At 48.1% G+C, this 15,555-nt stretch overlaps 2 protein-coding genes across 7 annotated transcripts in view; both read left to right on the top strand.

Moving 5' to 3' along the window:
• The first annotated feature begins 309 nt into the window (after positions 1 to 309).
• Positions 310 to 7,450, top strand: DCK (deoxycytidine kinase). The gene is made up of 7 exons (XM_005531734.3): positions 310 to 485; positions 1,237 to 1,355; positions 1,942 to 2,135; positions 2,806 to 2,953; positions 3,888 to 4,003; positions 4,459 to 4,558; positions 6,189 to 7,450. Exons 1-7 carry the CDS (start codon positions 416 to 418, stop codon positions 6,213 to 6,215), a joined length of 774 nt encoding a protein of 257 aa, XP_005531791.1. The 5' UTR covers positions 310 to 415; the 3' UTR covers positions 6,216 to 7,450.
• A 6,085-nt stretch (positions 7,451 to 13,535) lies between these two features.
• Positions 13,536 to 15,555, top strand: part of SLC4A4 (solute carrier family 4 member 4) — a 144,073-nt gene continuing 142,053 nt past the window's right edge. For 4 of the 6 annotated variants that reach the window (XR_015772659.1, XR_015772660.1, XM_088056357.1 and 1 more), the window contains exon 1: positions 13,536 to 14,163. The gene's annotated coding sequence lies outside the window, so the exon portion shown is untranslated. The remainder of the gene's footprint in view (positions 14,164 to 15,555) is intronic. The other 2 variants (XM_014260380.2, XM_014260384.2) reach the window with 2 other exon arrangements.

Below are 15,555 nucleotides of genomic sequence, written 5' to 3' on the forward strand. Positions count from 1 at the left end.
CGCCTGCCCCAAGCCCCGTCCAGCCTGGCCTCGGGCACTCCCAGGGATCCAGGGGCAGCCACAGCTTCTCTGGGCACCCTGTGCCAGGGCCTGCCCACCCTCACAGGGAACAATTCCTTCCTGAAGTGAAGAATTCCCGCCTAAAGCCGGGAATTCCTTCCTGGACTTCAAAATGCTGAGAAGCGGGAGCAGCTCCTGGCCCGCCTGGGCGCCATCGATGCGCTCCGCGCGCCGCTGCTCTTGCCTGCGGCGCGAGCCGGTGACGTCAGCTTCCGCTCCGGAGGGCCCGCCGCTGTCGCGCGCCAAATTTGAAGGCGGCGCGCGCGGGGCTGGACTCGCGCCCCCTCAGGCAGGTCTCGCGCCCGCCCCACCCCCCCCCGTCCCCTCAGGCGTCCTCGCGCCCCCTCAGGCCGCCATGGCCACCCCGCCCAAGCGCTGCAGGCCCGGCGGCCGCCTCAAGAAGGTCGCCGTGGAGGGCAACATCGGTGAGTCGGCTCTTGTCGCCTACGCGAGGGAAAGGGATTGCGGAAGAGAGGGCTGGAGGGGAGAGGCGGCTTCCGCGGCGCTCGGTGCTTTCGGCCGTGTCTGGGGGAGGCAAAGCTCTGCGGACTCTGCCTGCCTGCCTCCTTCCTTTCTTCTTCCTTTCCTCCTTTCCTCTTCTTCCTCTCCTCTCTCCTTTTCCTCCCCCTTTCCCGTGTGTGAGGGCTCCTCCCACTACGGCAGAGCGGGACAAAAGGGATTCTTCCGTAAGATTTTCCTGTCTGTTTCCCTCCGTAAAAGGCTTTTTATCAGGTCAGGAGGCACAAAGCAAGCCCATTCGTAATGTCAGAGACTTTACCCTGACACCGTGAAAATGGTGAGATTTGGGAGAGAAAAAAACAACCCCAACTTTATATTTCAGTTTTTAACCGGCTCACCTGTTTGAAGTCCGGGATAAGCTTTTCCCCACGTCTTTTCCTGTTCGTGGTGTAGAACACCCGGAATCGCAGAATCTCCCGAGTCGGGAGGGGTCTCTGAATCCCACTCCTGCCCTTGCACGGCACACCTCCGAATATCACCAGGTGCCTGGGAGCGTCGTCAAACCTGTTTCAATTCAGATAAAGAAAACCCCTGTTGCTCCATTAATTGATCTGGATCGTGGTGCGTGGGGGAGGAAGGCGGAGTTCAACATTAGTTGAATAACACGGGCTATGGGCGGTTTCTCACTGACGTTGTTCCTGGATGCTTTTCCTACAGCTGCAGGGAAATCCACCTTTGTGAATATTCTGAAACAAGCCAGCGAAGACTGGGAAGTGGTTTTCGAGCCTGTAGCTAGATGGTGCAATGTCCAGCAAAGCTCTGGAGACGACCGTGAGGTAAAAGAGGAGGAAAAAGTTCTGATGTTGCTCTAATTTCAGAATACCAGTATATCCAACAGAATGGGTGTTTTTCAGACTCTGTGTGATAACAACGCTTTTGTTGATTGCTTTAACAATGTCTGAGTTCCTCTTTTTCCAATAGTTTGTTTGGTCTGTTATGGAATAAGTGTTAATCAACATCAGGTGTAATTTCTGAAGGTGGTAAAGAGTTACAAGAGTTACTTGTAGCCACTGTGAACTAACCAGGTGAGCGGAGAGGGTTGTTCCTGTGCCAGGAGAAGCATGCTCTGAAACATCTTAGGAAATTGAAAACTGCTGCTCACTTGTTTTTAGCGGTGGGATTTTTTTTCCCAGCTACCTGTAATTCCATTGGCAATCCAGTTGCTACTTCCTCAGCAAATGGATTTTGAGGGACTGGCGATATCTTTAAGACCTGGCAAAAAGCACAGTGTGTTTTGGTTAACTCAGTGTCAGGTTTAACTGGGGCACTGCTCCTGACTTCTCCTCAGCTGCTTTTTATCGGGATCGGGCAGCCACAAGAGAAAAACAGGAGTTTTAAACCTTTCTTTTCCCGTGCATCCAGGAGCTGACCACATCGCAGAAGAGCGGCGGGAACGTGCTGCGGATGATGTACGAGAAGCCGGAGCGCTGGGCGTTCACCTTCCAGACGTACGCGTGCCTCAGCAGGATCCGGGCTCAGCTCAACGCCCTGGATGGCAAACTCCGGGATGCGCAGAATCCCGTGCTGTTCTTCGAGCGCTCTGTCTACAGCGACAGGTGAGTGGGGCTGGAGCCCTCAAGGTGCTCCCCAATTGTCCCAAGTCAAACCCCAGGATATGTGGTTTCCCTCCTTGGAAGGGAGCTCTGTAGATCACCCAGTCCAAGCCCCCAGCCGAGGCAGGGTCACCCGGTGCAGGTGACACGAGAACGCATCCAGGTGGTTGAAATGCTTCCAGAGAGGGAGACTCCGTGACCTCCCTAAGCGGCTGTTCCGGCTCTTGGCCACCCTGGTGGAAATAAGTTCTTCCTCGTCTTGAGGTGGAACTTGTGTTTTAGTTTATGGCCAAAAAAAACCCGTCTGAAATGCCCCAACCTGCGTTTCTGGATTCAGAGGGTGAGACTTGATACCTGAATCCCATAATCCCTAGGTGTTCCTCCTGTTGTGACGTATTACAAAAACAATGTGTTTTAACTGAGTGTAAATAAGTGACACAGGTACAAGCCAGCCGTGTTCTGTGGGTTACTCCTGCACACCTGAGCTGCAAATGTCGGTGGTCTTCACACACACAGCTCCAGGAGGAGAACACCAGCTGTTTAATTCCACTCCAGCAGATTGTCAGAGATGCCGCAGTGTCAGCACTCAGCTTCTTCTCTACCGTACTTGAGGCAAACCGAGGGATTGCTGTGCCCAAGAGAATTTTTGTTTCCATCACTTTGATGTCCACAGGTACATCTTTGCTGCTAATTTGTACGAGTCTGACTGCATGAATGAGACCGAGTGGACAATTTACCAGGACTGGCACGACTGGATAAATAAACAGTTTGGCTCCAGGCTGGCGCTGGATGGGATCATTTATCTCCGAGCCACTCCTGAGGTGAGGGGTACCAAAAAGAAGTGTGTGTTCTGGGCCTTGCCCCTCGGTTAGAGCTCAGCTCAGGCTGCCCCGTTCGCCCTGCAGGCTGCAGTACTTGAGCTGTGACTAGGTCTGGAAGTAGCTAAAGAAAGCGTTCTTTCCAATGTAGACTGTGTGTACTGAAGTCAACCCTGATGGTAATGATTTTCTCATTTTAAAAGCAGAATACACGAGAACAGTAAAGCAGAAAATACCGCTGGAATAAAGTGAGTGAGTACAGGAAAGTAGGGAATCCCTGTAGGAATAGCTCTTTGCTGAGGAATGCAGCTGTACAGGGATTAGATGGAGCAGTTTGCAGTCATGCCAGAGCCTGTCTGGGGGTGGTCTGTGAAGCCCCCACACCTGGGGAGCTGCAGCTGAGCCAGGTGGAAGCGCGCCCTGTACGCGAGGCCTTACGACCATGCTTTGATCTTGGGCCATCTGATACTTGTTTAAAAGGAGAGAACAGAATCATCTCCTTTGAGTATGGAACTTGCTTGAACTGGAGGAAAACATGAGATTAAAAGAGCTCTAATGAACTTACAGATGGCTTCCATATTTCCTTGCTTCCAGCTTCCATGCCTTCAGTTTTGTTACGGTCGTGAAAAACTGTGGAATTGAACACACTGGAGTAACTCTGAGGGCTTGTTGTTTTCCTATTGAAGAGAAGAACATATATTTAAATTACAAAGTACAGCACTTAAACAATTCTGGCTTGTTGCTGAGGCTTTGGGCATGCTCAGGATGGGAACAAATGATTTAAAATGTTGGAAAAAGACCCAGAAACATCTTTTATTCCTATCAAAGTTCAACAAGATTTTGAAAAGCTTGTCTGTAATGTCAAGTGGGTATTTCTGTGCTCCTGGCATGCAATACAGCAATTTATTTATGTTTATTTACCGTCTTTTGCCTTTAGAAATGCTTGAATAGGATTTATTTGCGTGGAAGAGATGAGGAGCAAGAAATCCCCATTGAATATCTGGAGAAGCTTCACTACAAGCATGAAAGCTGGCTCCAGCACAGGACGCTGCGGTAGGCTTTGTCGAGTGGTTCCTTGAGGATGGATGGATCTTTGTAAGGATGTTTTCCCACCAGTGAAACTTTAAGTTTTCTTACGATACGTAAATCTGAACTGCAGGCACATTTCTGTCAGCGTTTCCTTAGCAGCAGTGTCTTTCCAGCACCTTCCACATTGCTTGGTTGTGCGGTGTGCTCCAAGCTCTCCTCACACAGAGCTCCGAGCAGCGGAGGCTTCAGCTGAACTCGCTGTAGTACCTGGTGTGCTGTTACTCAGCTGGGGGAGCAGAACGTCTGGGGATCTCTGATGGATCCCAGGAGCCACCCTGTAAATTCAGAATTCCTGGCTGTAATTTAGAGATGAAGTTCTTTCTGTGGGATTCTTAACAATGAAAATGCTGGCAGGGATTTGAATGCTCTCTGCTTTATTTCCTGCTGCTCATCTTAGCTTTGTTCCTCTCCCAATACAGAACAGATTTTGACTATCTGCAGGAAATTCCGATTTTAACGCTCGATGTTAACGAAGACTTCAAAGGCAAAAAGGACAGATACGATCACATGATTGAAAAGGTAAGATTTCACAGCAGTACAAACTCATGAAGTGCACCTTACCCTCTAATCATCCTTCTGAAATATGTAAGTCACAGAGCTCCATCCAGGTAAGGAACAGTTCTACAGCCTATGGCGATACATATCTTAAAGCCAGGCCAAACCATTATCGTTTAACTGCTCAGGTGCTCGGTACTTGAATCCCAGTGGGACTCAAGCGAGGACAACTTGACTTGGATCTGAGTAGCTGCAGTGGCTTACAGACCTCAGCAGTGGTTTGCACACGTTTTTCCATTCTTCAGAAATAAAGTGTTCCTTTATCAGCTTTGTCCTTGGATCTCCATTGATCCACCCAGGAGTGGAAGTGTTCACCTGATTAAAACCAGTTTTCCTGGCTGGGCTTGGGAATCGATGGAGTGACCGGAGATGGCAGCTGTGGAGGGAGCGTGCTTCCATCTGCACAAGATGAGAGAAGGCCAAGCTCGGGCAACTTAGTATGGATTTTGGAGGAGTTTACTCTGGGGTAGCTGTCAGGTTATCTGGGACACAGCCTATGCCCTGCGTTGGCCCTGTTTTTTGGCATTTCCTGAGCAGAGCCAGGGAAGAGGTGCGCTTGATGAGGCTGGGTGCACTGGGCTGTGGCGTGTGCTCTGTGGGGAGCCAGACCCTGAGTCCTTTCTTAGCTCTGTTGTGCTGCTCATCCTGAAACTGCCTGGTGTGTAAATCCTGACAGGGTTCTCCATGCAGGGTGACTGGTGCTTCTCTCTGAAGCAGAGCCTGCCTTTCTTACGGTGCCTTTCAAGTTAGTCTTGGCACAGTGACTTGTTCCCTTCTCTACAGGAAGGGATTTGGTCTCTTCTTTTGTTCCCCACCTCTTTGAGCCCTGACCTGGGAAGGGAAGGGTCACAGTTGGAGAGTGTGATCCAAGATCTGTTTCCATTTCACATCGAGAATTTGGACAAAACGTTTACAGATGGGCTCTGTGTAGGAGAGCCTTTGCCAAAAGAGTAGCATCATCTCCTCTAGAAAACAGTTCCTTTCTGTGGAGTTGCCTGGCTTGAGTGGATTGAGGAAAACGCTCCCAGTTGAGGCTGTACCACAGCCTAGTTCCTAGGATGTGCCTGAAACTTAAATGTAGGAGTTGTGAGCCTGGCATTGATCTCCAGTATTGGATTTTCTCCGAGCAGTGTGGTTTTGGTAGGTATCACTTGATTATTTCTTGGCCAGCTTCAGATTCCAAGGGACATCCTGGTTAGGTGCCCTGAGTCGTTCACCAGCGCTAAATCCGGCAGGAGGGTGTGACTCGGTGGTTTGCAAATGACAGCTCTTTTGAGGTGGCCATTATCCTCCCCCTGTCTGGTGACACCTGCCTGTAATGCTGTCCTTTCTGACAGAGGGCTGTAGTTGAGGACCACGGGAGGGGTGAGCATCATTCCATCGTGTCTGTGCCTGCATCTGCTGCTAAATTACAGGTACCGTGTCTGGAAATGTTCTTGATGGACAGGTAATGGCACAGCTGAGCCCGGGCTTCTTGTTCCCTGTTTTTTTAGGTTGTAGTAAAGCACAAGGCAGAGGAGAGGTCAATACACTTGCTGTCTATTTCTGTCGATAAACACTTAGTGTGATTGACAATATTTGTTTCTCTTTGCAGGTCAAGGAATTTTTGAGCACGTTGTGATCCTCTTTGAAGCGCAGAGAGAGTCAAACTATTCCAAACTTGTGTGAGATCAAAGTCTCGAGTGCGGCTTCTTCCTTCTTTTATAGGAGGCCTCTGGAGAGGCACAACTCAGCCCTGGTGATTTGGTTGTGAGGAACAAATAAACTTGGTGATTAGGGAAATGACTAAATAAATCGGTACGTCTGTTCAGCATTATGTGAAGTAACATGCACAAATCCTGAAGAGACAAAAGATTCTGAGCATTGCCAAATGCTCAGCCGGCTTCTGATCGGACCAATGAGTTCTAGAGCATTTTATAGATGTTTTTAATTTATTTTGTACCCAATTGCTATTTAATTTTGAGGAGGGTAGCTGTTTTTTTAGATCTCTTCAGTGTCTTGTTAGTCTCATGGATCTGTAATGGATGTTTTGTTGTTCCCAGGAAGTAAAAGGTAAAAGCCTTTTTTGCTGCTGAGTGAACTTGATTATAACCTGAAATTTTATGTTTTAAGGTACACAAAAATGTTTTCTGATGCTTTTGATAGAAGAAGTTCTTTGTGGAATACACTGAATGAAATCCAAATGTGACTGAAATTCTGTATATAACAAGTGAATTTTTATATCTGCTTCTATTCTGCACTGCAAGCCAGGACATTTGAGGCTTTTTGTTACCCAGCATGTTTGGGTTTTTTTTTTACCAATTTTTTTTAGCTTTTCCAAAAACAGTGCTGTTTTTGTTGCTGGTCAGCCCCTTTCTCCTGGAGAGGAATATGTTTGCTTGCTAGGCAGTGCACTGGGCAGAAGGGCATTTTGCCAGCGGCCTCCATCTGTAAATGACGTGTTGCTAAACCATCCCATAATCGCATTAGGGATGTGAGAGGTGGCTTCCTGCCTTTGTTGCAGCTGCTCCATGTGTTCACTGGGTCTTGGGGGTGCTTATCCCAGATCCTGCACTGTTGGAAGTAGGATTTTCGGTCTCACCTGCTGGGAGTAAGAAGGGGAGACCTGTGAGGAGTAGTTGCTGCCTGAGCCTCTTGTTCCGGGTGCAGAGAACAAACTTGAGGCTGCCTGTCTCACGTGCTGGGTTTTGTGAGCTGCCTTGTTCTGCTTTAAACACTTCTGAGTGCATGGTGGGCTTCTGAAGGCAACATTTTATTGTAAAGCTTTTCATTGTCTACCGTGGTGCTTCTGCTACCTGCTTGTTTGGGATGAGATTTCTTCCTTTATGGCTGGAGTTGTGCTGGCATTCTCTAACCAGTGGCTGAAAAATAAAAGTGGTTGGAAAGCCTTTTTAGTGCCTAATAGTGTTGGCTTCTTGTCTCATTACAGAGGTAATACTGTGGATTGCTCGTATGTGATACTGGTACAAGAGCTGTATTTGGTGTAAAAGAGTTCTCTGAGATTTCTGAGAAACTGACTTCACTTTTTCTATTTTCCATGGGTGTGAGAGATGAACTTACGGGACAGAGACACAGGATTACATAAAGTGCATCTTGTGTGTGTGTGTGTGTGTGTGACAGTGCTCAGTTCAGGAGCCTTGTATAATATTTATGTTGTGTGGAAAGCAGCAGTAGTCTGGCAGAAAATCTTGTGCAGGACTTGAAGGTTGCACACTAAAAGGAAAGATTTTAGGATCTTTGCTCCAGAAAGGAAGTGAGGTGGAATGGATGAAGATTCAGTTCAGATTTACTTGAGACGCATAGGACAAGCTTTTAAAGCATTCTTGGCAAGAGTCTGAACAGTAACAACTTATTTTGACTAACAGTGCAATTATTTCTACAGTTTCAGCTGTCAAAATTGTGGATTTAATTACAGGAATTGGAATGACAGTGCTCGTTGCAAGGAAGTAAACATGTCTGAGTTCTAATAAAGGCTTCTTTTGAAACCCATCACAGAGAGCACACAGAAATTCTGTGGCAGGTTATCTGCAGCCCGTTCCAGAAAGCTTTACAAAATCCCTGCCTGCCAAGTTTGGGTTGGAAGGAGCAAAGTCATGACCAATTATAAGAATGTTTTTAATTGCTGTGGAGGAAAAAAAACAATACCAAACCCCAAACACACACCCCACCGGCCCCCAGGCTTCTGGGGGATCTGAGAGTGGCTGGCCTGGAGCACACGAAGCTGCAGTTATTTGTATGTAGGACAGACAGCAGCAGGGATGGCCTGAGACTGGTGTGCCTGTGCCTCGGCTTAGAGCTCAGCTCCAGCAGTGCCTCAGCCTTCTGAACTCCTGTCAGTATTGCCTTTGCTTACATCTCTTCCCAGGCTACCACAAACCAGGATTGTTGTGTTGGCTTTTGCCTTGTAGAGATGAGAAAAGTTTCTGAGCTGGTGTCTGCTGTTTGGTGAGGATTGTTTTTCAGCCTTTGGGTGTTGTGTCCCTTTCTCTTCCCTTGGGTATGAGGTACTCTGATGGAATTGCCTAGGAATGCTTGCTTGTTTTAATCAAGAGTCGTCATGATTGGGAAACAGAATCGGGATGCTGTGTTTTTTTCCAGTTAGAAAGCAGATTGGAGTACTGCTTAGTTGTGTTTTCATGGTGTGAGCAATGGTCTTAATATTGCCTCCTTTTATTCTCAGTCCTCGTGGCTGTTTTCTGTGTAGTGGATTTTAAATTCTCTCCTAAGTTCATTTAAGTTTGTCCTCTCATCTCTAGATGCTTCTTAAAACAGCAACCGATTTTGTAGGTAGAACTTAATTTTCTATAATTCTGTGACAGTTCCTTGTACTGTTTTCTGTTTATTTAAACAGGCTTCATATTAATGGAATTGTTTATAAAATATGATAAGTATTGAATGGATTCTGTCCTTTTTCTAGTAATTAGATACTTGGGAATCTCCCTGTGAAATAAAAATGACCCAGGAGGAACTCACTGTGACCTGCTAAGCATAGACCAGAGAAGTCTGCATGTATGTAGCAGTAATTAGGTATACCTCAGGAAAACACAGCCTGCAAGTGCTCTTGGCAAGAGGTTTCAGCATAACCGAGTGTAAGGGCCACCAGGTGGTTTTTTCCAGCTCCTGTTTAGACTCTCTGCGTGACTGTGAGTAAATAAATCGCTCTTAGCTTCACTCTTTTCGTCTCTAAAATATTGATATCTCCCCATGCCTTCAGGAACCTGGGAGGATGCATTAGTTAATACCGATGTGCTGTTTTGTAGGTCTGAAGTGTGCTGCTAAATAATGGAAGAGAAAGGCAGCCCTGGTTTTAGGTTTTGCTCTGCGGTGTTTTGATGCCATTGGCTCGGATTCATGGCCAGTGGAAGTTACTAATTTGTTTTAAAAGATGTTAAAAGCCATCGGTGCAACGTCAGCTTTGTTAATTCACAAGAAAGCTGTAAGCGCTTGTGAGGAAGGGAAACTTAAGAGAAGTTTGGACTTGAAAGATAAACTGATGGCAAAACTGCAGTCCCTGTAGCCTAGTGGTAAAGAGGGGAAATCCATGCAGGAGTCTGCCACAGGAGGTCATTGTGTCTCGCTCCCTGGGCTGGCTGCAAGAGGAGCATTAGGGATTGAACAGCCGATGCCTGTGGAAAAGGTAAAGAAGGAAGAGCTCACTTCCTCGCTGGGCCGCAGGATAAATACCGCCCGGAATGACATAAATCTGGCTCGCCCGGAGGAGGGAGTGGAACAGAGCAAACCCCGCTGGATTAAGTGAATGACTAGGAAAGGCAGAGCCAATGGCAGGGGTTTGGTCAGCAGGCGGCCTTCCCTGCAGCCAGCAGCTGTTTATGTGCTGCGAGCGAGCATTAGCACATGGATAACACTAATCCCGCCGTGCCTAAGCCGTGGCAGCCTTCAGGGCTGAGCTCTCCCCCGGACACAGCCCCGAGCGGTGCCGATGCTGGCAGCCTGCTGGGAAGCCGAACACTTTGCAGTTCTACTGGCTGAGGCTATGCAAGTCAAGGTTGTACAGCTTGAACCATGGATGTTTGCTGGCTCGTAGTACTGCCTGGCTCGAACAAAAGCTGTTGGTTTCTCAGAGTTATTTACAAAAATGTTGCCACTGCAGCTCTTTCAGAGGACATCCAGTGCTTTCTCCCATCTTGTATTTTGTGCTTTTCTCTCCAATTTCCTGTTAAGTTGTTGTGACTTGTCTTTTAATAACTGCTTAGAAGCATGATCCTATACAAGCTGTAACAGACAAGTTCAAGCCAGTCTTTCACTCGGATACAGCCTTCTTGAGGATGTGGCTTCTGCCCTGCTCCACTTGGCTGTCTTTGGTTTTCTAGTCCTTCTCTCTGAGCAGTTCTGCTGAGTTAACCCATCTGGTCGCTGGGGCTTTTCCTGACTCCTCCTATTTCAGCACCAGCTATGGCTGTACGCTGCCTGCGTGCTCCTTTCTCATCCCTCCCTTCAGATTTGCCTGCGCTGCCTTGCTGAAGCCGGAGCTGTTGCTCTCTGCTGAGCCTGCACTGCACCTTCGGTGCTGTCCTCACTGCAGCTCACGGCCTTTACCCCGAGCCCTCGGCCCAGCACGGTGGCCCCAGGTCAGTTGCCTGGCTCGTCGGTCAGTCACCTGCGTCCTGCTTGTGCTGTGCCTCGTGTCACAAACAGCAGGGCTTGGCTTTGTGGGTGTCCTTCCTGCCCTGCAGTGCTGCTGCTTTCCCCAGGGTTTCCTGCAATGCTCCAGCCTAGTCCTCTAGGTACTCCAGGTGTGCTTGTCCTTGCCAAAGTTTCTTTGCTGTCTCTGCTATGTTGTTGTCCAGAGAGCAGGTTCATGCCAGCTGACTGAAGACCTTTTTCCAGTGGGGGTTTTGGCGCAGCTCGTGCTGCTTTAGAGCGGTCTGGTTTCTGCCTGGGGAGACTTGTGGCACAGGAGTATAGCTCTGTTTTGTGGAACTGAGCGGTCTGAGCTCTTGAGGCGTACAGTGAGATTCCCTGAGGCTGGGAGCCATCAGGCACTCCACTGTCAGCGTTCCTTGTGCTGTTGTGCACGCACTTAGACTCAGGTTTCTATGGCTAGTGAGTGCCCCTGCTATTCTTAGACCTTCAGCTGTGAAGAACAGATTCATCTCGCAGTTTCAGCTCCTTCCTGCTGAGGTTTGCTCTTCCCCTTTGACATAACCACGGCTTGTGCACAGGACTGGCCTTTTCCTGGAAGGACAGTGTGACACTGTTGGCTTCCCAGCCTGTTTCAGCACTTTGGGATAGGTGGGACTGAGCTTTGGGGATGCTGTGGCACAGTACACTCTCAAAAGGAATTCTTGCTCTGTTTGCCAAATGTCATGGCTGTGTTGCACGCTTTAACTCCTGTGATACACGTTTGCTGTTATGTAGGTATGTAAATAATGGCCTTCCTTGAGATCTCTTAGTGACTTAGCCTGTGCCTGCAGTGGGACTCAAGGAATTCGTCCGTGCCGGAGATGAGTCACTAGCTCTTCCTGCCTGAAAATTTCCTTTTCTCCCAAGGTTGCTCACCCATGATACACTCCAAGTGATAATGCATCTTCATTTTATGTTTTATTGACGGTCTGCACTTGCCAGTTGCCCTCAGATGAGGACACCTCCAGCATCTGGTTGCACTGTTGGCTTTAAAGACTGCTGTTAGCATTGCTTCTGGGATCGCCGGTGCAATCCAGCTGGAATCATATTGGCAGGAGGTCAGAAAGCATTGCTGGAAATGTAGCAATTGTGTTTGCTTGTTGTGCAGCACAGGCTGAGGATCTCTGGATCTTTCAAAGCCCTTCTGTGAAACCCTCCTTTTAGCCACTCTGGTCAGGAATTTTCTGTCTCTTCATTTGTTGTGCTGCCTTTGAGGGTTTTTTATTTTTCTCCTCTGCTCTGCTTGTCTCTAGTGCTGGAATATAACCCAGTTCTCCTTCCTGGTCTGTCACGCCGCTGCCCACGGACTGAGCCTTTGTATTTCATTTCCCTACACCGGCACATATGTTGGATGGGGATACCTGCACTGTGCTGCCATTTCACCTGCTCAGCTCTGAGCCTGGATATTTAGGCTAAAGTACTGGCTGTTCCCATTCTGATCCTTGTCTCGGGTAGCTGTAGTTGCTTCAGGTCTTGGAAGACATTTCTGTGGGGGATTAGATCTGTCCTACGACATTTCCTGCTGGCTGGAATAGGATGTCCCTGGAATCATCTTTTTTTTTTTCACTAGGAAGCACTTAAAGTCTCGAAATTCAATGTAGACACTAGAATTCTTGGCCTCTTAATGTAAGTACTGATTTCCACTTCTGCTGCTTTGTTTCAGGATGTTTTCTTTGGGGATTTTGGTTTTTTGCAACACCCCAAACCTTTCAGTGCTGTCTCTGCTCTGGTTAAAAAGTTACATTATGTATTTTGGTTAAAGTTTTTGTTGTTACTGGGTTTTTTTTTTTTTAAAGGGGACTGTGGGCTGTGTGTAAAAATGAACTTTAATCTGAAATACTACCCAAACTGTCAGTAACTGCAAGTCCTTGGTTCCAGTGGTGACTGCCTGACAGCGTGAGGTCTTGGACATGTTGCTGTTGTGAGTTCGAGTCATCTGTGGCACCTGTGCTGCTGATAGCAAGGTGTGCCTGGAGGGTTGGCCTGGCTTTTTTAACCTTTTAACTGCTGTACAAGTGGTTGGGGAGGATGGCAGGAGCTAGAGGGAAATTGTCAGCTGCTGGTTTTTAAAGAGCAGAGGTTGAGATGGATGTTAAGGGAAATAGATTTCTCAATGAGACAGATGTTGGACGGGGAGATGCTGGTATAGTAGAGCTGATTCTCTTCTGATATGGCTCATACTGTTTTACTCATCTGGCAGGATATGAGAATGAGATGCCTTGGACTGAATCTTTGGCTCGTGTTCATTACTGGAGCTTCGTTTCCAAAATAGCTCCGCAGAAATCAAACCAAGAAGCAGATCCCAGAGATGGAAGAGCTTTGAGTCCTTAAAGGAAACAGTACAGCTGTATTCTGGGGTGAGACTGAGGTATTTTTAGGCTGGCTTTGAAGCAGGCTCTTGCTAAGTAGAATCCGTGGAGATCTGTGACGTGCACGATTCACCGGGAGCCTTGGGAAAGAGAGCTGGGGTGCCTTGCACACCCCAGCTGGGGCTAGCGGGGCTGTGCTCCAGCAGGGTCACAAACCCTGGTTCTGCTCCAGCAGCAGCGTGTGCTGGGGACATTGCTGTCGTCCAACAGCCGCATTTCATCAGTGCTTCTGCTCGGCATGGTGACGAGAGGAGACTCCCATCCACAGGATGGGGTTTTTTGGTCCCTCAGTGGTCAAAATGAGGGCTCTCAGCTTTCTTTAGAGACTCAGGTTAGCTGTCAGGTTTGAAACTGGTGGGCTAGCAGTTCTTAGGGTTGCTCTAGACCACTTTTACAGGAGCGAGATGATTTTAAGGAACTTCCTGAAGGGTTTCTGTGTTAGCTTTTGCAAATCCTTTGGCCCTTGAAGTTAGCTTAGATGGAACTCTTGCTTTGAACTGCAAGACTTGTGTATCTCATTGGAATGACTGAGTGAGGGGTGGGAACAGGCAGTGACCTGAATAAAGCAGAATACGTCACATTACGTGCTGAGGGAATGAGGTGAGCAGGGACCAGACCAAGCAGGCTTATGGACATGAGGAGTAAATTCATGGCTGGAATTTTACGTCTGGGTTTGGAAGTACAATGCCGAAAGGTCTGCTCAGCGGTGAGGGGCTTCTGTTGTTTCTAAAGGAGGGAAGGATAAAAACTGACCTGTTTTTCTGTAGCTGACAACTGTACTGAGAGTTGGGAAGTGTCACCTGAAGACACACCTAAAGAGCTATTGCGGTGTATGGCGTTTCCCTCCCGTATCTGATGGAAAGGAAGAGGGACAGAGTGGAGGTTAGGAATGTTCCATGCTGCTAACCTGTTACCTTGAGCGATTGCCAAAGCTTCAGCACTCAGAGAGCAGGTGGGTGCTGAGTTCCTGCCTTGCCAGTGACACAGCAAAACCTCTGTGCTGGCTCCTGCCTGCTGGACTTGTGAGGAAGCAGCAGTGGGAGAACAAAGGCAAGGGTAAGTCCCTCAAGGAATTTTAATATCTTTGTTTTTCTCTCTAGAAGGTCTGCATGTCCCAGCCACTTCCCAAGGGAGGCATTTGCTGTTTTGCTCTTCACAGATGATGGCTGATGGGGCTGAGGAAGCTTACTGTGGGGGGATGAGGTTACTGTGAGCCTTCTGTGGTGATGAATTCCATCATGCCATGGCAGTTCCATATCTAGACCCAGGGCAGTGCTGCCACTCGAGGGTGGTGTGTGTAGGAGAAGCCGTTTGCGAGGGGCTGGATGCTCCAGTGGTGGTTGTTGGGTCAGGCCTTTACATCGCCACAGAGACAGTGAATAAGAACTGCTTTGAAGGGGATCCTACTGATGCTTGTTCCCTGCCAAATAAACAGGTTAACGACTAAATAAGGCCATTACAAACTTGGCAGCCTCTTTTGTTTTCTGTCTTCTGCTGGCACAGTTGCTTTGGTTGAAAAGCTCTTTGTGTCAGTGCAGGTTTTGCCTGGGAAAGCTGGAATAATTTCTTGCAGCAAGAATAAATTTTCACCAGGAAAGGCCGTGCTCAGCCTACAAACCCTTTGTTGGCATGAGGCAAGGCAGAGGTGAGCTGATCTCATGGCGCAGGCTTGCCCTCGGAGTGAAGGTCTGGGCACAGCTGTTTATTTGAACTGGGACTTAGCTAAGCACATGTTGTAAGAGAATGAAGGTTTGTTGTTTTCTTTTCCCCCTGGCACAGAGCATATTGTCAAAGAGGAACCCACCAGGTTAGCCTGTGGTTTCTGTGTTTGTGTTCTTCGTAGCATCTCCCAGTCAGGAAAACATGCTGCGAAAGGAGTCGGGAGAGAGCCCTCAGTCCCAAACCTGACGGTGTTTTTGAGGCTCTGTTCTCCCTTTCATGCCCTAAATATGGTGGGGTGAGAGGGAAAGTGATCTCTAATCCAGCTAAGCACACCTGACTCCGAACTTGGGTTTGTTTGCTCGAGATGGAGATATGCAGATGAGCTCTCTGTCAATGTTTAATGAAAGGGGTTAGGGCAGTGCTTTCCTCTGGCACTCATAAATTTGAAATACTTGTATTTTGCTTTGGATACGAGTTGTGTGGTTTTTCTCTTCCTTTTTCCCCTCTTGGCATCTGAATTCTGCTGGCTTAGAGCACAAGTGCATTCAGTTTTTACAAATCACTGATGGGAGAGGGAGAAAGGAGACGTTTAAGGTACCGCTCAGCCTCTCAAGCAGAGTGTGTGTCTAAACTTCTTTTCTGTGAGAAAGCTGATTTCCCCCTGCAGGCAGGTTCTGCTCTGGCAGGAAGGGGCATCATGAGATGTGGGATTGGGCAGACTTTTACTGCTTTGGAAAAACAAGTTCGATGAGGAATGTAAAACCAGGATTGTTGGGCTAGGAAGAT

This window comes from Pseudopodoces humilis, chromosome 6, assembly GCF_049639895.1.
Source record: "Pseudopodoces humilis isolate 2021_Gansu_Grassland_sample_001 chromosome 6, ASM4963989v1, whole genome shotgun sequence".
Taxonomy (NCBI): domain Eukaryota; kingdom Metazoa; phylum Chordata; class Aves; order Passeriformes; family Paridae; genus Pseudopodoces; species Pseudopodoces humilis.

Excerpts from the sequence above, each read along its gene's own strand:
- DCK (XM_005531734.3), top strand. The coding sequence starts at position 416 with ATGGCCACCCCGCCCAAGCGCTGCAGGCCCGGCGGCCGCCTCAAGAAG. Across the intron at positions 2,136-2,805 it reads CGCTCTGTCTACAGCGACAG|GTACATCTTTGCTGCTAATT; the intron begins GTGAGTGGGGCT and ends TGATGTCCACAG. Across the intron at positions 2,954-3,887 it reads ATCTCCGAGCCACTCCTGAG|AAATGCTTGAATAGGATTTA; the intron begins GTGAGGGGTACC and ends TTTTGCCTTTAG.